Source organism: Alexandromys fortis, unplaced genomic scaffold (assembly GCF_014885135.2).
Source record: "Alexandromys fortis isolate MF-2015 unplaced genomic scaffold, M_Fortis_MF-2015_v1.1 scaffold_84, whole genome shotgun sequence".
In the NCBI taxonomy this organism is placed as follows: Eukaryota; Metazoa; Chordata; class Mammalia; order Rodentia; family Cricetidae; genus Alexandromys; species Alexandromys fortis.
In genome coordinates, this window is record NW_026068017.1 from 5,380,135 (window position 1) to 5,399,637 (window position 19,503).

The following is a 19,503-nucleotide window of genomic DNA, read 5'->3' on the forward strand; positions in this document are numbered from 1 at the left end:
CTCTCTCTCTCTCTCTCTCTCTCTCTCTCTCTCTCTCTCTCTCTCTCTCTCTCTCTCTCTCTCTCTCTCTCTCTCTCCTGAAGCATGTACTCTCTCGTCTCTACTTAATAAACTCACTAACCCTCTTTCACTCCGGCTCATCCTGTGGCATAGTCAAGGTCTGGCTTCACAGAGTGGAGGTCCCCAGTGCCCCTCAATTCGCTGCTCAGCACTGATAATTCTATTACAAAGACAAGAGGGGGTCCAGCAGAGGGGGCTGCGGTGGCAAAACCTGGTCTTGACTTCTGACCTGGAAGGCTCCTTCCACGTCTCTCTCAGCTCTACATGCTGAGGTCATGTTCTCGACCCTGAGCCAGGAAGCCAGGCTGCCAGCGGTCCCCACCCTTCCCTCTCTTCTCTGATGAGACCATTGCTCTTGACCCTTCCAGATGTTTCCATGGTCCCCTTGGCCCTGACCCTCCCTGTCCAGTCACCTGAGGCGCCAGCACAGGGATGTAGTAGAGCTGCAGGCTGAGTCTAGGAGTGAGGCAGAACTTCTTGGCTTCCCGTTTCCTGGCAACAGGCAACAAGGTAGAGCGGTAGAGTGGGTAAGAGCCTGGGGTTGGGTGTTGGCATCAAATAGTCTTAGCTTTACTGTTTATCATGTATTGACTTTGGGTAATTTATACAAGCTTTCTAAGCCTCCGTTTACCCATTTATGAAATGGGAACAGTTGTCATTTCCTGTCAAGCTGATGGCTAGGCACTGGGGATACTCTGCAATGTTCTCCCTTACCCGCCCTGGCCATTCCTCCTGTTCCTCTAATACCTATTTGGACCTTTTACCAGCTCATTCCAGACCCATCCACACTCCCAACAACTCCAGTTCCCAGTCCCTCCTCAGGTCCTACCTGAGTCTGTAGTAAGCCTGGGCCAAGCGACCCAACATCCTATCGTCTCCCAGCACGAGCACACGGGCTGTATGCACCCTGGAGACTCCAGGCAGTAGTTCCCCGTCCCCACTGGGCCTGCCGGTCCTCCGATGCAACCCTGGGGGTCCATCCCAGCTGCCAGGCATGGAGAAGTCCGGGGGCCACACACGCTTCTTGATGCCCCCCTTGCGCTGCAGTGCAGCCCGCTCCATCTCTGAGCTGCTGGAATCGGGGAGCTCGTCACTCCCCAAAGGAAGATCTCGCTCAATCCCACTGTCAGTGGACACCCTGGCCAAGTCCCTGTCTGGCCTAAGTCCTTGTAGATCCAAGGCCTCTAAGTCAGCACTGAGGCGCAGCTGGGAGCGGGGACGAAGGAAGAGCACCAGTTCCTTCCCTGGAACAGGAGGACAGGGGAGTGTCAGAATGGCAGGGACCCCTGAGGTTGACAGGACAGCTCCCCAGAAATCTGGGACCCCTGTTTCACAAACACTGTCCACTTGAACAGAAGCCCCATGGGACACTCCACAAAGGGTGACGATCCTGTGGTCAACAACGGTCCAGGGTTCTATGCACTCCAGCTCCCACCCATTGAGGCCAATCGATAGATATATTTATATTTCTTTTTCTCTTTCTTTTTATTTCCTCTTTTCTCTTTCTTTCTTTCTTTCTTTCTTTCTTTCTTTCCTTCCTTCTCTCTCTCTCTCTCTCTCTCTCTCTCTCTCTCTCTCCCTCTCTCCCTCTCTCCTCTCTCTCTCTCTCTCTCTCTCTTTCTTTTTTTTTTTTTTCTCTAGCCGGGCTTCTCTATACAGCCTAGCAGTCCTGGAACTCACCCTGCAGACCAAGATGACCTGGAGCTCACTGAGATCTGACTGCCTTTGCCTCCTGAGTGCAGGGATTAAAGGCATGCACAACCATACCTAGCCAATCAGTAAACGTATTACAAAGCACTGAGAACCCCAGCACTAAAGAAATTAGCTAAACCCAGCACCTCTCACCTTTAACTGACCCTGGAGCCCTCCCAACCCCCCACTTCCTGAAGCTTGCTTCGGGACACAGGTACCAGACCACTAGCTCCAGAAGACTTGCAGGTTTTCTGAACCCGCTTCTAGGTCCAGAGAGAGAATGTATTGAACACGACCCAGCACACAAAAGGAAGAGTCCAGCCTATTACTTCCTATCACAGTTGGAGTCCTTGTCCTCACTCTCTAGAGAAGCCAAGAAGATTGGAATAGGTCAAAAGAATAGAAGGAAACATTTGTTCTGGAAGGCCCCTCCAGGTCTGGGTGCCATAATGGGTTCTGCTTGCCTCCCTTATGGGGACATTGATGACATCAACATGGGCACAAGACCCATGTTAATGCACTGGGTTATTCCAGTCTGGAGAAGAAATTCTCTTTGTCCAGACATGTGGAACAACTCAGAGAACAAAACTTGAACCCAGACAGGAACCCAGACATCTGTGCACACACACACACACATACACAGAGAGGATCCCAGACTTGTGAACACACACAGACAGATAGGAGCCCAGACATGTGAACACAGACGGACAGGAGCCCAGACATGTGAACACACACAGACAGGAGCCCAGACTTGTGAACACACACAGACAGGAGCCCAGACTTGTGAACACACACACACAGACAGGAGCCCAGACTTGTGAACACACACACAGACAGACAGGAGCCCAGACATGTGAACACACACAGACAGACAGGAGCCCAGACTTGTGAACACACACACAGACATACACTCAGCCATTTCTACAGGAGCTCACAGGCTCGGGCACGTACAGAGCTGCTCCTGGTCGGTCCACAGGTGGAAGGTGATGTAGGGGCTGGGCAGGGGGGTGCTTGGCAGTCGGTCTTGAAGAAGGTCACCTGAAGAAAGGGATAGGCTGTGGGACTGTGAGGAGAAGGGGTATAGGCAAAATAAAAGCCCAGAGAGACTGAGGGAAGGGAGTCAACACAGTCCTGCCCACTCTGTCCAGCCTGGGCTGCCAAGTACAAGCTTGAGTGTGCTTGGCACACTGACTTCTGGACAGTTTCCAGCCCATTCCCTTGCACTTTGTAACTGTTACGGTTAAAGAAGCTCCATTTTATGCTAGGCATCCATCGTGGTACCCACCAGCCATTTGTCTCTGACTCTACTCCCTGGAAGATCAGTTCCCAGGAACACTGACTCAGTGACCCCTCATCCAAAAACATACAGCCATAACTATCTCCTTGTTATGATATAACTAACTGCTTTTTTCTCTTCTGTAATTTGCTTACTCAGATACACAAAGATAATTTTGAGTTGCCTTAACCACCTAACTAGGCAGAACAGAACAGGTTTTACTTGCTTGCATGGATGTGGAAGAGCTTCATGGGGTTTTCCCCTTTAAAAGTCCTTCCCCCATCCCTCCTTCACGGCAGTGTCAAATTCAGCTCAGAGAGTGTTCATCCTGCTAGCAGCTAATCAATAAACTTTTAATTATAATTGGATTGAGTCTTTGGTCATTTCCCAGGGGTCACAAACCCCATAAGAGTGATCATATATTCTGACACACTCAGGCTGACATGTTCCATGGATGCTTTGGGTGACTGAGCAGCAGGACGCACACTGGAATGGTCCCTACCATGATCAGGACACACGTGTTCTGGGATGTTGAAGCCCATCCACGGACCTTGCTCCCCTGGGGGTGTGGCACTGCCTTATCAACATTCAAATAGAAAGGTGTGCAGAGTACAACCCCGAGGGATAAACAATGCTGACACATCCCATTCTGTGGAGGTGTTCTGGGGACTGAATCTGTTAGTTACTATGCCACAGCAAGATTCGAATCCTGGTTCTGCCACTCACTAGCTGAGTGACAGGCTGCTGACATTTAAACCTCTTTCAAATCAGTGTCTAAGTCTCCTCTGTAAACATTGTTTTGCTTTTCCTTTTTTTTTTTTTTTTTTTTTTTTAGCTTTGAGGTCTGCCTCTGCCTCCTGAGTGCTGGGATTAAAGACGTGGTGTGCCACCACTGCCCGGGCCTGGCTCATTTTTACTTCTTTATTGTACAAATTATTTGGTTTGGCACGTCATAGATTTAAATACAGGTTAAATGTTTAGAACAGCTAATGGGATAAAGCGGGGCACTTTGCAGGTGTGGGCAATCATGATCACTGTTAACCACTCTTTAGCCCCAGGCCTGCCAAGTCCAGACAGACCCCAGAATCCTGGACTGTATCTGAAATCTCATTCTGTCCAACCTAGCTCTTTGGCGCCCCCTGCGGTCGGCGGTCCCTTGGCAAGTCCCCACCGGCCCCGCTTACCGACGCAGCGCCTTCTTGCGGCCGCCGGCCCTAGCAGCGAGCAGTAAATCTCCTCGAGTCTCTCCAGGTGTCCCAGCCGGCTGGGGCTGTCCTCGCTAGCCACCTGCTCTATGGCAGCCACTACAGCGTGGAAATAGTATTCCAGGACGCGACGGGAGCTGGCCTACAAGGACGGACACCAGAGCTTGAGTCCTATCCTTCAGCCCACCCACTCCACTCCTATGCCAAACTGGGCGGGACCACCAACAGTCCCGCATGGCACGTTCCTTTGGTTCCTGGGGGCTGGGCAGGAGCTGCCAGGTGAAGGATTCGGGATTCCACGTCTAGAGCCTGGGTTTCTGTCGGGCTATGGTTGTGGCCCCCTGTTGCCTGTGGCTAGACAGTGGTTTCATACTCTATAATGGGGGGATAGTTATGAAGAGTCCACCAAAATAAAGGATTCAAGATGTGGGGTTCAGACCGGAAAATTTCGGATGCAAAACTAGAACAGAAGAGCAATACTCCAATGCAGTTTGAATGGGCGGAGCCAGGTCTGAATAATAGGCTGGGGGGGGGGTCGCTGACATCCTTCCCACTTCCTGAATCAGGGTGAGCAGGGGACGACTGAACCCTCCCTCTGGGTGCCTGGTTCCTCCCCCTGCAGCAGGTCTCTCCATCTTCAGCCTGCCTCCAATCCAGTCTTGCCCAGATTTCCCTGCTACCCACAGAGGGTCACTCCTAATGGCTTCAGTCCTCCCGTTCCCCATCCGCCAGAAGTTCAACCCCTGGTGCTCTTAGCCAGAAGGATTTCTTGGACTAAGGCGGACTCAGCATGGGGGAGGGGGGCGTGGGATGGGAGTAGCGGGCAGTGGAGGGCGGGGAGGCGGGGGTGAGGTGGAGTGGCAGTGGCGGTGGGGTAGTGGTGGTGGAGTTGGTGGAATAAGCCTTGGGAACAGCTGGCATGTCAGACAACAGGAGTAGAACACTGGATAAATGTAACAGTAAATGCATACTGTGTAGCCATTACCAGTACATCTTTCCCAAGGGATATGTTTGCACAGCCATGTTTCTAACGTCTAACAGGAAAATACATATTATATAAAGCAGTTGACGAGTTTAGGACTCCATGTGTCAATAAGGAGTCGGAATGGGGGCCAGACATTTTAGCTCAGTCTCTTTGTTTCTGTGTGAGCATGAGTAGAGGACCCATTTCTCTGTGCCTTAGTTTCCCATCTATAAAGGCAGATGGTGACTGCTTTTCACAGTGATGTGGGAGAATGTTACAATGTCATCAAGTTTAGCACAGTGTCTGGACCAACAGTAGATAAACTGGTTATTAAATCATCAGTGTTATCATTATTAAGGATATATACCAAATGCTCATTTCTGCTTTTTTTTTGTTTTTGTTTTTTGTTTGTTTTGTTTTGTTTTGTTTTTTCTAGACAGGGTTTCCTCTGTAGCTTTGGAGCCTTTCCTGGAACTAACTCTGTAGACCAGGCTGGCCTCGAACTCACAGAGATCTTCCTGTCTCTGCCTCCTAAGTGTTGGGATTAAAGGTATGTGGCACCTCCACCTGGCTCTGTTATTCCTAAGAAGTTTCTTTTGTGTGATTTTTATTTTTGTCTTTAAGGGGCTTATCTGTATTTTTTGTATTTCCTTTAATAAACATGCATGAGTTGTTGATTTGTGGGGGAAAGGGTGACGTGGAAGAGTTCTGGGAGTGCCCAGGGTGGGGTGTTAATTACCTGCAGCTTCCTGTTCAGAGCACCTGTGTGGCAGGCGTCCCCCAGAGCTGCCTGCAGGGCGTGAGAGACCACATGGCGCATGCAGGCCTCAGGTGTCTGCTGCTCCTGGGCCGCCTCAATCTCCAGCAGCAGGGCGCTGCACACGGAGGCAGAAACCAGCTCAGGGTCCACGAACAGGAACACTCTGGGGGCAAGAGTGGAAGGAAGGGGCTGGCTGGACACCCCCAAAAGCTTGGATGGAGATCCCAATTATAAAACACCTTTGCTAACAAAAGCAGTTTCTAGTGGTTAATTCCCCTAAAAAGAGAAGCTTTGGGTTAGGAAGCCCATCGTTGATTGGAACGACAACCACGAGAAGAGTGGACGCAGCAGCTGGCGTCTCACAGCCCTTTCAGACCTGTGAGTTCCCTCAACTGCAAGGTTCCACGTGGGGGATGAGGTTAAATTCTTCATCCAGGAAGTTCCAGTCTGAGTCCTGCTTTCTGGTCTTCAGCATCCTGGTCCAGTGCTCATCACCCTTTGGGGAGACCTTAAACCTCTCCTTCTGGTAGTGGAGCACTGGCCCACATAAGCCTCATCTTTGCTCATCACCCCCATCAGGCCAGAAAACTGACTCCCGCACACTTCCCTTCCCCAGGAAACTATGCCATGCTCTCTCCTCCAGCACTAATTCCCCTGCTGCCCTGTCGCTCCGCCCCCTTCCTGAGCACAGCTCCCAAGTCTCAAACCTACATGGTGCTGCTCAGGTAAACCCACAGACTTGCCTGCAGTAGAGAGAGGCACTTACTCCCGCTGCACCCTCCTTCCCCTTACCATTTTTCTTCCAAACAATAGCCAGGGACACTCTTCGGTCTAATCTAATGGCTGAGAATTCATTGAGGAAAGCCCCCAGGGTCCAGTCCCTGTAGCTACCACTGATTTGATTGGATGAGGCTTCTTTGTGGCACAGAAACAGGATGTGGGGAGGCCTGAAGACGGAACAGCAGCACTGCCCTGAACCATGTGGTTCTTCTGCCCAGGAGCAGGGTCACTCTGTACCCAGCCAATGCAGAAAGGCCCAGAAAACGGTATAGCCACCACCCTTGACCTGGAAGTGCGTGCCACTATCGGGCCAGTGTGGAAGCTCTGGTAAGATTATCTCTTTGCCTGGCCTCCTCTTCCTTTCTCCTGCCAGTGAACAGTTGTGAGGTACCCAACACTCTGAGGGAGCCGCAGGGAGCAGCCACCCCCAGGCCTCTTACCTCTCCTGGTAGGGGTACAGTTCACTTATCAGGTTCTGCTCCGCAATGACAGTCCTTTGGAACAGTGTACCTGCAAACCAGACCGCATCAGCGAGCCAGCCTCTGGGTCTCTGACTCCAGTTCTCCTGGAAGGAGCCTAGAGTTTTGAGCTCTTGGGCATCCTGGAGAAAACAGCATGCTGTTGGGTGGTGCCGCGTTGCAGCATGGGAGGCCAGGACGCCCAGCAGCCCTCACCTGGGATGGCTGCCTCGGTCTTCAGCCTTATGGCACAGTCCAAGGCTACCGTCGAGTAGGGGGCGGGCAGGGTCAGCAGCCTGGTGCAGAAGGTGTAAGCTCTATGGTAGAGATCTTCCGTGACGCCTGTGGCCTGCTGAGAGGGAGGGGTTGACGCTCTGGGTCTTGAAGGGTCTGGGGGTGGCATGAGTTGGGGCGGGTGCGGAAGAAAGAAGGTTGGGACTGACAGCCAGACTGGCTTCGGGCTCTCCACATTCTCTGGTTGCAATGTCTCCTCCCAGTATTTCTGAGACCTTCCTACAATACCTTAGCCAGACAGAAACCCATCACTGCATTCCCGGCAGGTCAGTTCTTTCCCAGCCTTAATGCTGGAGCTATGTGGCGCATTTCTGGGCACCTCCGGGTTTGGAAACTTGGCGCTGCTTCCTCTCTGCACTCCCGTGAATCTCACAGGCATACGGTACCCCACAATGCCCAGAGACTTCTTTCCTCCCCTCCCCCTTCTTCCTCAATGGGCTGATTCCTTTGCCAGAGCCCAGCCCCATCCTCATCCCAGACGCTGCAGTGACACTCCCCATATCCCCCCCAATTCCTTTAACCACAAGTGTAAAACATTGTTTTCTTATGTCTTGTCTCCATGTAGAGACCACCAATTATAAGAAATCAACAATTCTGGTCCATTTTTAGGATGATGTGCAGTTAGAGTTCATCAAAGAGTCACAGACAAGAGGCAGGCACTAGGCCCCTTCTCCTAGCTTGTCTCAGACTCAAGCCCCAGGATATCCATTAGGTAAGGCTTTGCATCCTGGACCAATAGAACTGGGAGCTGGGAAGGGGCCTATGCTAGAGGAGCGTGAAGATGATAACTCTGTGGGGAGAGAGGGCAGGGGTTTCTCGAAATCAGGGACTTAAAAACCTCTGTCGTGTGCCAAAAGGCCACACCAGCCCTTTTTGCCTTTTCTCTGTCTTGGAGCCTGTTCTGCAGAACTGAGTATTAAAAATGGTTTTGTGCAAGGTAGTGGTGGCAAATGCCTTAATCCCAGCACTTGGGAGGCAGAGGCAGGCAGATCTCTGTGAGTTCAAGGTCAGCCTGGTCTACAGAGTAAGGATAGCCAAGGCTGTTTACACAGAGAAATCCTGCTTCAGAACAAACAAACGAACAAACAAAAGCCAGTTTTGTTTTCCTTCATCTCTTGAATTTGTTGCTACAGAGTGAGAATCTTGTTACTCACAACGATGATGTACAAATGAACAGCCCAAGGACCACCCACTATTGAAGATTCTCTATTTGTTCTCCACACTGTCTCAACTACCTCATTGCCTGTCCAATTTAACTCTTTGTAGGAAGGAAAGCACAGAGGGTTTGGGAAGGCAAGACCAGGCTTGCCCTAGCAGAGACTGAGCATCAACTAGGAAGACAGGACAGGGCCATGCGACTTGAAGCTCCTGTCCTGTGGGTGCTGGGAATAGAAACTGGATCCTCCAGAAGAGCAGCAAGTGCTCTTAACCACTGAGTCATCTCTCCAATCTCAGTCACTCAAATTTGATCCCAGAATAAATAATCTCTTAATCCCTTTGAGAATTGTGACTTTTCCCCCCAGCCTCCCGTGAATCACCTTGACCCCAGCCCATCTCACCTTAGTGAGCACGTACATTAGCGTGAGCAACAAGGGAATAAGGACACGCCGCACATCCTCCCTTTCTGCCTGGAAGACAGGAGACCCGTGTGTCATGCCGGGCTGGGTGCTCCAGGGACCACCACATCCTAGCTACAGGTTAGGCCGGAGGTTCCAGAGGATTAGGTGGAAGGCAGTAATATATTATGCCGAGGGGAGTGGAGAGGGGAAGAAGGGAATAGGGTAAGGAGCAGCAAGGATGTAGAAGCCATCTCGGAAGAGCAGGGCAGATGGAGGAATCCTTGTGCAAGGCAGGTAGGGTGGGAAAACTGCATCGACTCCACACAGGAGCCAAAGGTAATTGACAAGCAAGGCCCCAGCTTGGGAGCGGTATTTCCCAAGCAGCAGAGTGCAGGACATGGATAATTTTAAGTAGTACAAGAATAAGACTTAACGGTTGCACACATGTGTGTGGAGTATACACATCTTTCGTTTCTGCCCAGCAATGTAGGTTTTCTGTTTATGGCTATGTTAACCGAGTTTCTTTTTGAAATATGCTGATTCAAGTAAGGACGGGAGTGAAAGAATAGAAAATAGCACTGAGCTAGAAGTCAATGAAGAAGACATGCCTGGTAAAAATAAAGCCTATGGCCCCCGCACGACCCAAGTTTGGGAGCACAGAACTGCACAGGTGGACCCCCAACCTGATGGGGCTCCTCTCTTCACTCCACCCCCCACCCCTGCTTCCCTCAAGCTTGAGCACCAACCTTCTCCAGCTCTCTGAGCAGAATCCGGACCAGGATGGAGCTCTTTCCTGGATCTCGCTCCACCTTCTTATGCAGAGACCATCTCCACATGCCTGGGCCAGAGACAAGGTCATGGCTGAGTGGATGGGAGGCGCCTAGAGGCTATCCCCCCCCCCCAGCCCTCGGTCCTGGAGTGTGATTGGCCAGCTACATCTGAGCCTGTCATCAGAGATGATTCCAGGTACGTGTGGTGAGCTCCTCCCATGGCTCTTTCTGGACTGTGAGCTCCCAGAAAACAAGGGGAGAGGCCACGGGAGGGGGCAGGGATGTGTGCATGGAGCGTGGAGAAGGGATGTTTGTAGCCCATAGCCCCAGACACCTGTGGAATGTTTCCAGGTCCTAGAGGAGAGTCTTGTTTGGAAGTGGAAGTGGGGAAGGTGACCAGGAAAGAGGGTACCAGAGCCCGATTACTGTCTACAGTATGGCCATCCACTTCTCTCTTTCCTGAGGCTTCAATTTTCTGTGCTTTCAATCACCCACCACCAGCTATGGTCTCAACATACTGACTCTAGGAGGGCTGGACCAGGAAGCAGAGAAGCATCGGGTAGATTTTCGTAAGAAGACAGCTAGGCTGGAAATCCCTCATCTGAGAGCTCACTCCAGGCATAGGCCTTTCCTAAAATGTCTGGGGCAGCACTGGCCAGATGGGACAGGGGAGGGGGTGGTGATGATAGGGGGTAGGGTTGAGGGTGGGGATGGAGTAAGGGTATAGAGGGGGGTCAGGAGTGGTTGCTTCCTGCTCCTGCTCTTACCGCGATTACTCTGGAGTGCCGGGGTTGGGGTGTTGAGCTCTCGGAGCACAGCCTGCACACTTCTCTGGAAGTCCAGCTCCACATCTGAAAGCAGGGGAACCTTGAGGTCAGGAGCTGTGGGGCTCAGCCCATCTGAGCTCACTGCTGCCCTGCCCCCATCCTGTTTCTTTAAGATGAAGTAAAAGACGTAGAGACAACAGGAAAGTCAGACATAAAGTAAGAAATGGTAAAACACCCCGAGGCAAAACATAGATGAAGAGAAACAGGTTAAGTTATAAGAACTAGCAAGAAAATAGCTAAGCTAATGCCAAGCATTCAAATTAATAAGTTTTTGTGTCATAATTTGGGAGCTGGTTGGTGGCCTAAAAGAAAAAGCCTGCTACAAAGGTGGGCATGTGGAGGTCAGAGGGTAACCTCTAGGAGTCTGTTCTGAGTGTCTGTCATGGGTTTTGGACATCCAGTTAAGGTCAGCAGGCTTTCAAGCTGTTTCTGCCTACCAAGCCATCTCACCAGCCTAGGTGGAGAGACTTTGTTTGTTGTAGAGACAGGGTTTCTTTGTGTAACAGCCCTGGCTATCTTGGAACTTCTTAGTAGACCAGGCTGGCCTTGAGCTCACAGAGATCTACTTGCCTCTGCCTCAGAGTGCTGGGATTAAAGGGGTGCACCACCACACCTGGCTCAGGTCAAGACTTTGAATCCTAGATAGATAGGGTCTACATCCTTGTTCACAGGGGAAAGTCATAGAAGACATATGGGGGCGGGGTCATCTACAATCCTTATGTAACCCTTATGTTTGAGAGAGGAAAATGAGGCAGAATAGAGAGGCAGAAAATGACGGGGAAGCGAGATGGGGAGAGCCCTCACCCTGAAGTCTACTCGGAGCCGAGAAGCAAGAATTCTGGCAAGAATACATGCTGCAAGGCTGTCTGCCCAGACCGCTATTCCTCTCTTACCCAGACACTTCTGGTTAAACCAGCAAAGGCTCAGGTTTAGGACCTGAATGCATTTGATCTTGGGTCAGACTCACTCCCTTCCCGAGCCGGAGTCTAAGAGCCTTAAACAAGGTGTTACCTTTGTTCCAGGTAAAGACTCCTAATCCCTGCAATCCAGACTGTGATCATACGGAGTGTAACCCTTGAGGAGCTCCTCAGGACCCCTCCCTCCGTGAGCGCTCTTAGGTTCCTTAGTCTGTGACGTTTTCCATGCTGAACAAAGATAATGGCTTCAAAGCCACCAAAGTCCTATATTCAACAGTTGTAAAGACAGTGGAGAGGGGCTGTTTGGGGGAATCTCACACCCATGTGCTCGGGGTGTTTTGTCTTTCTTTTTGAGCACCTCTTTTTTGTAAACCTCTATAAAATATCTTTATTATTATTTTTTTTTAAGTCAGCTGGGCAGTGGCGGCACAAACCTCTAATCTCAGCACTCAAAAGCAGAGGCAGGTGCATCTCTGTAAGTTCAAGGCCAGCCTGGTCAACAGAGCAAGTTTCAGGACAGCCAGAGCTACGTAGAGAAACCTTGTCTTGAAACAGACCCCCGCCCAAAGTCGCATGAATACTGTCCCTGGTAGTGAGAGCAACATTGCTCGATTTACCCTGTCCCAGGTGGTGCTAGTGACCCTGTTTCACACTCCTCTGAGTCTCAGCCTTGGCCTCTGTCCTGACTCTGGCTTGTCCATACCCGGACACTTCAGCTCAGAGAGAATCCCCAGCCTTCCGGACTCCTTGCCCCTGTGATACATATGAACCTGACCTGCCTCCAGCAAGAGCCCCACTGAGTCTTGGGAGTTTCTGCTGAGTCCCCACTCTGCTCTGAAGCTGGGAACCCCAGACGTCTTTCTGCATTCTGAGTTGAGTCTGCTTTCTCTCCCTTGCCAGTCTTAAATGAAATCTTCCTCGCCATTTGACAAGCCTCAGAGTAAACTTTATTTTCCTGCTGAAGGCTATGCTGACATGGCAGACAAAGGAAGATGGAGAATATGCAAATGATTTAGCAAAGCCAGGAAGCCCTAGACCCTTCCTGCCCCTCTGCCAGGTCTGTAAGTGATGCTGTGCTGGGAATCTGCCCAGCTCTGTGCTTGCTGGCCCTGCAGAGCACAGCGGTGTTTTTCTCACTTGTTCCCAAGAGAGACATCCTCTGATGGCTAATTTTGGCTCCAGGTTCCTCCACCATCACTACTACACTGTGGAACTGTCCTCCGGATTCCTCTCAGACACCGCACGCACGCACACATGCACGCATGTACACATGCACACGCACACACACGCGTGCTCGCACACACACGTGTGCGAGCACACACGTGCACACACACCATCCCCTAGCAAGTCAGCCCTCACAGTCAGGCTCTCTGCCTATTCTCTGTCTCACAGGTGTTTCCTTGAGCAAATCCTCACACATCTTGGTGTCTGCTTCCTGGAGGAGCCAGGCAGGATGGGAAGGATGGAATCACTCCCCACGAGGACAGATTTCCCTTGCTGTAACTTCCCGCCAAGACTGTTCCTGTACACAAATGATTTATCTTCTCTAGTCGACAGACAACACAAACCACACACCTCAGGGCTTCCCTTTTTGACTTGGCTGCCAAGAGCCTCACAGCTGAGTTAGAGTCCAGTCCCAAACATCAGCTCATGTCAAGGGGCTGGGGCCTCTCTTCTTGCTTCCTCTTCGCTGCCCCAGCTTTGTGTTTTGTTAGACCTTAATAGTCTCAGATTCCTTTAGCAGGCTAGGGGCTACATATGTCAACAGCAGCAGGTGGTGGCTCAAAGTTGAACCACTGAGGCCAAGCTATCCTCCGCCCTAGTGGCCACCAGGCAGCCTCTCCCCATGGCTTTGAGGTGGGCAAGTGTAAAGTCCGGAGATGATCACCATCTCTAAAGTGCTCACTTTCCTCCACCTCTCACTCGTCTCTGTGAGACGCTTGTCACTGTCAAGGCCTAATTCCCAGCTTCCCCCAGTCTGAAGGTGATAATGGCCAGGGTTACCCACGGGAACACCTTGCTGAGCAGGGCCATAGCTCTCCAAATTTGTCAGGAAGCCACTGGTCCAACCTGCCCTCCCATCTAACCATCTCCACCTTGCATGAATATTTGATGAATTAATGCAAGGTAAGTTATTAGTAAATTAATTGATATTTTCTCTTTCTTCTCCCTTCTCCCTCCTCTATGCCTTTTCAATCTTTCTCTTTCTTTTCTTCCCACCTCCTTCCTTTGTTCTTTCTTCCCATGGCTTCCTCCTGATTTCCCTTCCTTGATTTTTTTCCTTCTTTTTTCAATCCCCTTACTCTTTCCCTCCCTCCTTTCTGTCCTTCTTTTCTTTTCCTTATTGTCCTCTTGATGTGGACTACATAAAAAAATTTAAACCAGTGATGGTTCTGATCTGTCTGTTTTTCATGTTCCAGAGAAAAGTAGAGAAGCTGCCAGTAGGCCCTGGAGATAGCTCAAACAAATACTGTTTTGAGAGCCTTCAAAGCCCACCCAGACTCGAGCTTTGCCCACAGCTGGCTTGTTGACGTGGTCTGTTCGGGCTTGTGTTGTATTTTCTGAAAACGAAATCAATTGCTGATGTTGTAGAACCAGGAAGTTTGTCTAAAAGTTGTGTGCCTGGCATCTCTTGCAAGTCTGAAAGTCTGTTGACCCTGGGAGTGAGTCTTTCTGACATGGGGTGATGGGCAGGGGCTGGAAGCAGCTGACAGGATGTGGTGCGATTCTCTGCTTTTCCCCATCCTGTCTCTTCTGCCTTCCCTGGTTTCCATTCTCTGCCTGACCCCGAAGACCCCAGTTAGCTAAACGAGCTGACCTGGGTTGTCCAAAAAGAGACAGAGTGAAGCGTAGTGTTCTCAGTTCCAAGAGGCTAGACTCCTCAAGACCAGGAAAGAAAAGGAGTTATGGGGTCTCAGGGAAAAGGGCACCTGCGCACCAAGTGAGTAGTGTTGTGCCATACATAATATTGGATGCCATACATGAACCTCCTGAATCAACTTTGGCCAGAACACAGGAATGGCCCCCAAATTAGCCTTTAGGCCATACAATTCTGCACAGCTGGTTTTGGAGGCCCCAGTCAAATGGACAGAAGAGCGCAGCTCTTCCCAGGCCTTGCAAGCCTAACTCTAAGGAGAAGGAATATGCAATAAGGGATGACACTAGAATTCATAATGATCTAGGTATTGCTGGATATTACAATTAGGCATTATTCACACTTCAAGACAATGCTAAATGCTCATCAACTCAAGAAAGACAGGAAGACTACATTTCCCAGACTCCCTTGCTGTTGGAGACCTGTGCAGCAAATTCTGGCCAATGGAATGGGTCAGAATGAAGCCTGTCATTTGCAGGGCTGGTGATAGAATTTCCTGCCCTGCATCTAGACTGTTCCCGTTCAGCAGTGGCCTTACAGAATCCATGCTGGAGATGATGGTGCCACAGGACTGAATCCTCAGACCCTGGATGACTGCTAAGAGTCCAGATTGGAGTGTGATTAAATGTGAAATGAGTATTGCGCTGATAACTGGAGTCATTTGTTACAGCAGCTAGCATTCCTTGACTGACTCATAGATAGACTTGACTGACAGAATATTTCTCAATGTATAATTCATGTGATTCTGAGCAAAAGTCCCATGACATTGTCAGGGACAACATTGTTCTGTTTTTTAGATTCCAGGTCTTGTCCTGTTTTGCCTCTTTAACTGTCAAATGTCACATATACAGGGACCTTAAGAAAGCTGGAGAGGTGGCGAAAGGATTAAAAGCACCGGCTGTTCTTTCAAGGGACCCAGGTTCAATCCCCAGCACCAGCATGGTAACTCAGAACTGTCTGTAACTCCGGTTCCTGGGAATCTGATATCTCCTTCTGGTCGCTGTGGAACCAGACACTCAAGTGGTGCACAGATATACAGTCAGGCAAAACATCCATTCACATAAAATAAAAACTTCTAAAAACTGAGAAAAAGCCCAATCATCTAACTTATAGAGGGGACCCTAGAGCCACCCCACCATTTTATAGGTGGGGAATGAGGCTTGCAGGGGGAAGGTTATTTATTCAAGACCGCAGGACTGTTAGAAATAGAACTTGCTTGGTCGTTTGCTCTATTTGAAAGTTGCCATCTTCAAAAGAGCCAGACTCGGGAAGACAAACATTGCATGTTTTATTCCATAGGCAGAGTCTGGATCTAAATGTGTATGTGCGTGAGAGAGATGAGCGGAGGGGTATAAGAGGGAAGGAGGACTCTAACGGGGGCGGGGGGGACAGGAGTCGATAATGAAGCATATATCATAGGGTGCAGTAGGGGGAACTTTAGGAACTGGGGATAAACACTAGCAGTTCTTTTTTAAAATTATTTTTCTTTTTAGTTTTTCAAGACAGAATTTCTCTGTGTAGCTTTGGTCCCTGTCCTGGAACTTGCTCTGTAAACCAGGTTGGCCTCAAACTCACAGAGATCCGCCTGCCTTTGCCTCCCGAGTGCTGGGATTAAAGGTGTGCGCCACCATCACTCGGCAGCAGTTCTTATTATTCACCATTCAGCTACACAACCTGCAGGCAGTTGAGAACCCACATACATGTGTGTGTGTATTTGTTACTCTCTCAAGACTCTCACACTCGGGGTGTCACAGTCCCTGGCTGGGCAGATGACCATCCGAGGCCTGGAAATGCACTTGCCCGCGGCATTGACGTTCCTCACTGAGCAGTCAGGCCTCCTGGAGATGCCCTCCCCCATCCCAGACACTGACCTGAGCTCTCCATGGAGCCTGTCTGGGGTGAGGAGGATGTGGTTGTCTCAGGCAGCAGAGAGGAAAGTAGAATGGTGGTTTCTACGCAGAGATTGTTCTGCAAAATAAGAGGCAGCTTGTTAGCGAGAGAGCTGGGAAAGACAGACAGTATATCCAGGATACGTGCCTGCCAGCTGCAGCGCAAATCTCCAGGTAGGAAACATGGGGCAGCTCCAAACCGGAGGAGGAAGCTTGTAGAAGGAAACCAGAACTCAAGCAAGAGCCATGAAGCAACAAGGCTCGTTTTCCCCATCCTTCTATAACCGGCCTGGCAAGACGCCAACCCAGCAGTCAAAAGTGCACACTGAAGGCTCTTAGAAAGAGGTCAAAAGTTGGGGGTGGGGACGCCTGAGAGATGACTCAGGAGTTAAAAGCACGAATTGCTCTTTCACAGGACCAGAGCTCAGTTCCTAGCATCCATAGTGGACTGCTCACAACCACCTGTAACAAGTCAGATGCCAGGGCAGCTAGTACCCTTTTCTGGCCTCTATGGACACAAGGCACACATGTGGTGCATATGTATATAAGCAGGCAAAACGCATATCTTTTCAAAAAGGAATATAGGGACATCAAATAACATTAAATAACACTACCAATCAACTGAATTTAATCAACACTTATAGAACCCTATATGCAATAATTTCAAGTGTACATACATAATATGTCTAGCAGGATAGGTCATGAACAGGCTGTACAACAAACCTTAACAAACTTAAAATAATTGAAACCATACAAAGCAAGCTCACAGACCCTAATAAAAGTAAACTTGAAATAAAAACCATAAATATAACTTTTAAAAAGTCTTCAGATATGGACTGGAGAGATGGCTTAGTGATTAGGAGCATTGGCTGCTCTTCCAGAGGACTTGGGTTCAATTCCCAGCACCCATATGAAGCTCACAATTGTCTATAACTCCAGTTCCAGGGGATCAAGTACGCTAACACAGATATACATGTAGGCAAAGAAAAACCACCAATGCAGTATAAATACATACATATATATATACACACATATATGTACATATATGTTCAAATAGTCAGGTATTGGTGACCCACACTTTTAATGTTTTAATCTCAGCACTTAGGAGGTCTTCAAATATATGAAGCAATATATTTATTTTAAAATGTTTTTAAAAGATTTAACTTTAGTGTATATGTGGAGGGAGGGGCGGGGGCTGTGCACCTGCATGCAATGCCCACGGAATCTAGAAGAGAGTATCAGATCCTTGGAGCTGGAGTTGCAGGCGGTTGTGAACCACGCAGTATGTATGCTGAGAATCAAGCTTGGGTTTTTTGTAAGAAGAGTAAGTAGCTGCTGAGACATCTTCTCAGTCCACCAACGTGTTTCTACATCACATAGGAGCTCAGAAAACAGGGCTCAAGGGAACATTTCCCAACTCATTTTATAAATCTCTTATTATCCCATCACCAAAACCAGGCAAAGAGAGTATCAAAAACAAACAAACAAACAAACAAACAAAAAAACAGAAAAGAAACTACACACATATATGGAAAACCCCTCAACCAAGTATTAGCAATATAGACACAATGGCTTAATGGATTTACCCCAATCATGAAATACTAGTCAATATTTGAAAACCAATCAGTGTAATCTACTATGGTAAAGATTAAGAGGAAGAATAAGTTACATGATCCTATCAATTGAGGCACTGAAAGCGCTTGACAATTTCAGTGGTCGTGGATGACAAAAGCTCACAGACAAAGCAGGGGGACTTCATCCATCTGATAAAGAACATCTGTCAATACCACAGCACAGAAGCGAGGGTGTATGTCTGCCGCCACCAAAGCTATTCAGTTTGACATTAGAAATCCCTGCTGGTGGAATACAGAGGAAAGCAGGCATACACACCAGATTGCTTCGCTGTCAATGGACTGCTGAGCTAGAGCCAGCCCAAGGTATACATACTGGAAGAGGAAATAAAGCTGCAGATAATAGAACTCTGTCTGCAGGCATCGGAATACTTGCTTAAAATAATTGATAGCCAACAAATTGTTACAGGTTTAGGAAATCCTAGAACAAGCAAAATGAATTTGCGCATATGTTTACAAACACACACACACACCGCACACACGCACCAGTGTGCACTTCTGGTAAGCAGAATGGCTCAACCAGTGAAGGTGCTTGTTCTCAAAGCTGACAACCCGAATAATTCCCAAAATCCACATGATGGAAGGAGAAAGCTGATTCCTGCAGGTTGTCCTCGGGCCTCCGTACACATGCAGCATGTAGACATGTGAGCACCCACACAAACATTCAGACAAATGTAATAAAAAAAACTTAAAAAGCCGGGCAGTGGGGTGGTGCACGCCTTTAATCTCAGCACTCAGGAGGAAGAGGAAGGTGGATCTCTGAGTTGAGGTCAGTCTAGTCTACAGAGCAAGTTCCAGGACAGGCTCCAAAGCTACAGAGAAACCCTGTCTTGAAAAACAAACAAACAAACAAACAAAGAAAAAAACAAGCAAAACTTTAAAAAGATTTCATATAACCGGTGAATAACTTAAGTAGAGGCACAAGAAACAAAGTTAATATGCACCGTCAGACATATCTTCATACACTAAGACTAAGTAACTGGAGCCCCTAATTTAAAACATATGATCACTTAAATAGCACCAAAATAAACAAAGAAAAAATGCCAAGGTGCAAATCTAAGCAACGTGTTGAACCTGTAAGATAAGAATTATAAAATGTGTGGGGTGGGGGTGGCACACACTTTTAAACCCAGTGCTCAGGAGGCAGGAATCTCTGTGAGTTCAAGACCGGCTTGGTTTACAGATCAAGTTTCAGGACAGCCAAGGATACATAGAAAAACCCTGTCTCAAAAAATAAAACAAACAAAGAAGCAAAAAATAATGATAATATTAATAAAATAAGAAGGTCTACATCAATAGTGAGGCACATTAGGCCCAGCATCAGTATTCCTGCATCCGCTCTCCTCCTCCTCCTCCTCCTCTTCCTCCTCCTCTGCTAAAGGTTAGGATGTGAGCTAAGGACCACCTTAGCAGCACTGATGCCCGGTGGACAATGGGTATATATTACACTGTGTGATGAATGGTGAAGGAGGGAGATACTGCTACAGGCACAAGTCAATGAATGAGAGAACCAGGGAGGAACTAAGACCTATGGGTCAGTTATGGT

General features: G+C 48.9%; 1 protein-coding gene across 1 annotated transcript in view; it reads right to left on the reverse strand.

Annotated features, from left to right (window-relative positions):
- The window catches only part of Pik3r6 (phosphoinositide-3-kinase regulatory subunit 6), a 45,147-nt gene that overhangs the window by 17,712 nt on the left and 7,932 nt on the right, over window positions 1-19,503 (reverse strand). The window contains exons 2-12 of the mRNA XM_050162887.1: window positions 16,309-16,405; window positions 10,586-10,669; window positions 9,795-9,886; window positions 9,049-9,117; window positions 7,412-7,544; window positions 7,178-7,247; window positions 5,937-6,120; window positions 4,213-4,375; window positions 2,704-2,790; window positions 890-1,304; window positions 325-552 (exon numbers count right to left, since the gene is read on the reverse strand). Of these exons, the coding sequence (XP_050018844.1) occupies window positions 325-552; window positions 890-1,304; window positions 2,704-2,790; window positions 4,213-4,375; window positions 5,937-6,120; window positions 7,178-7,247; window positions 7,412-7,544; window positions 9,049-9,117; window positions 9,795-9,886; window positions 10,586-10,669; window positions 16,309-16,321 (1,538 nt within the window). The 5' untranslated portion in view covers window positions 16,322-16,405. The remainder of the gene's footprint in view (window positions 1-324; window positions 553-889; window positions 1,305-2,703; window positions 2,791-4,212; window positions 4,376-5,936; window positions 6,121-7,177; window positions 7,248-7,411; window positions 7,545-9,048; window positions 9,118-9,794; window positions 9,887-10,585; window positions 10,670-16,308; window positions 16,406-19,503) is intronic.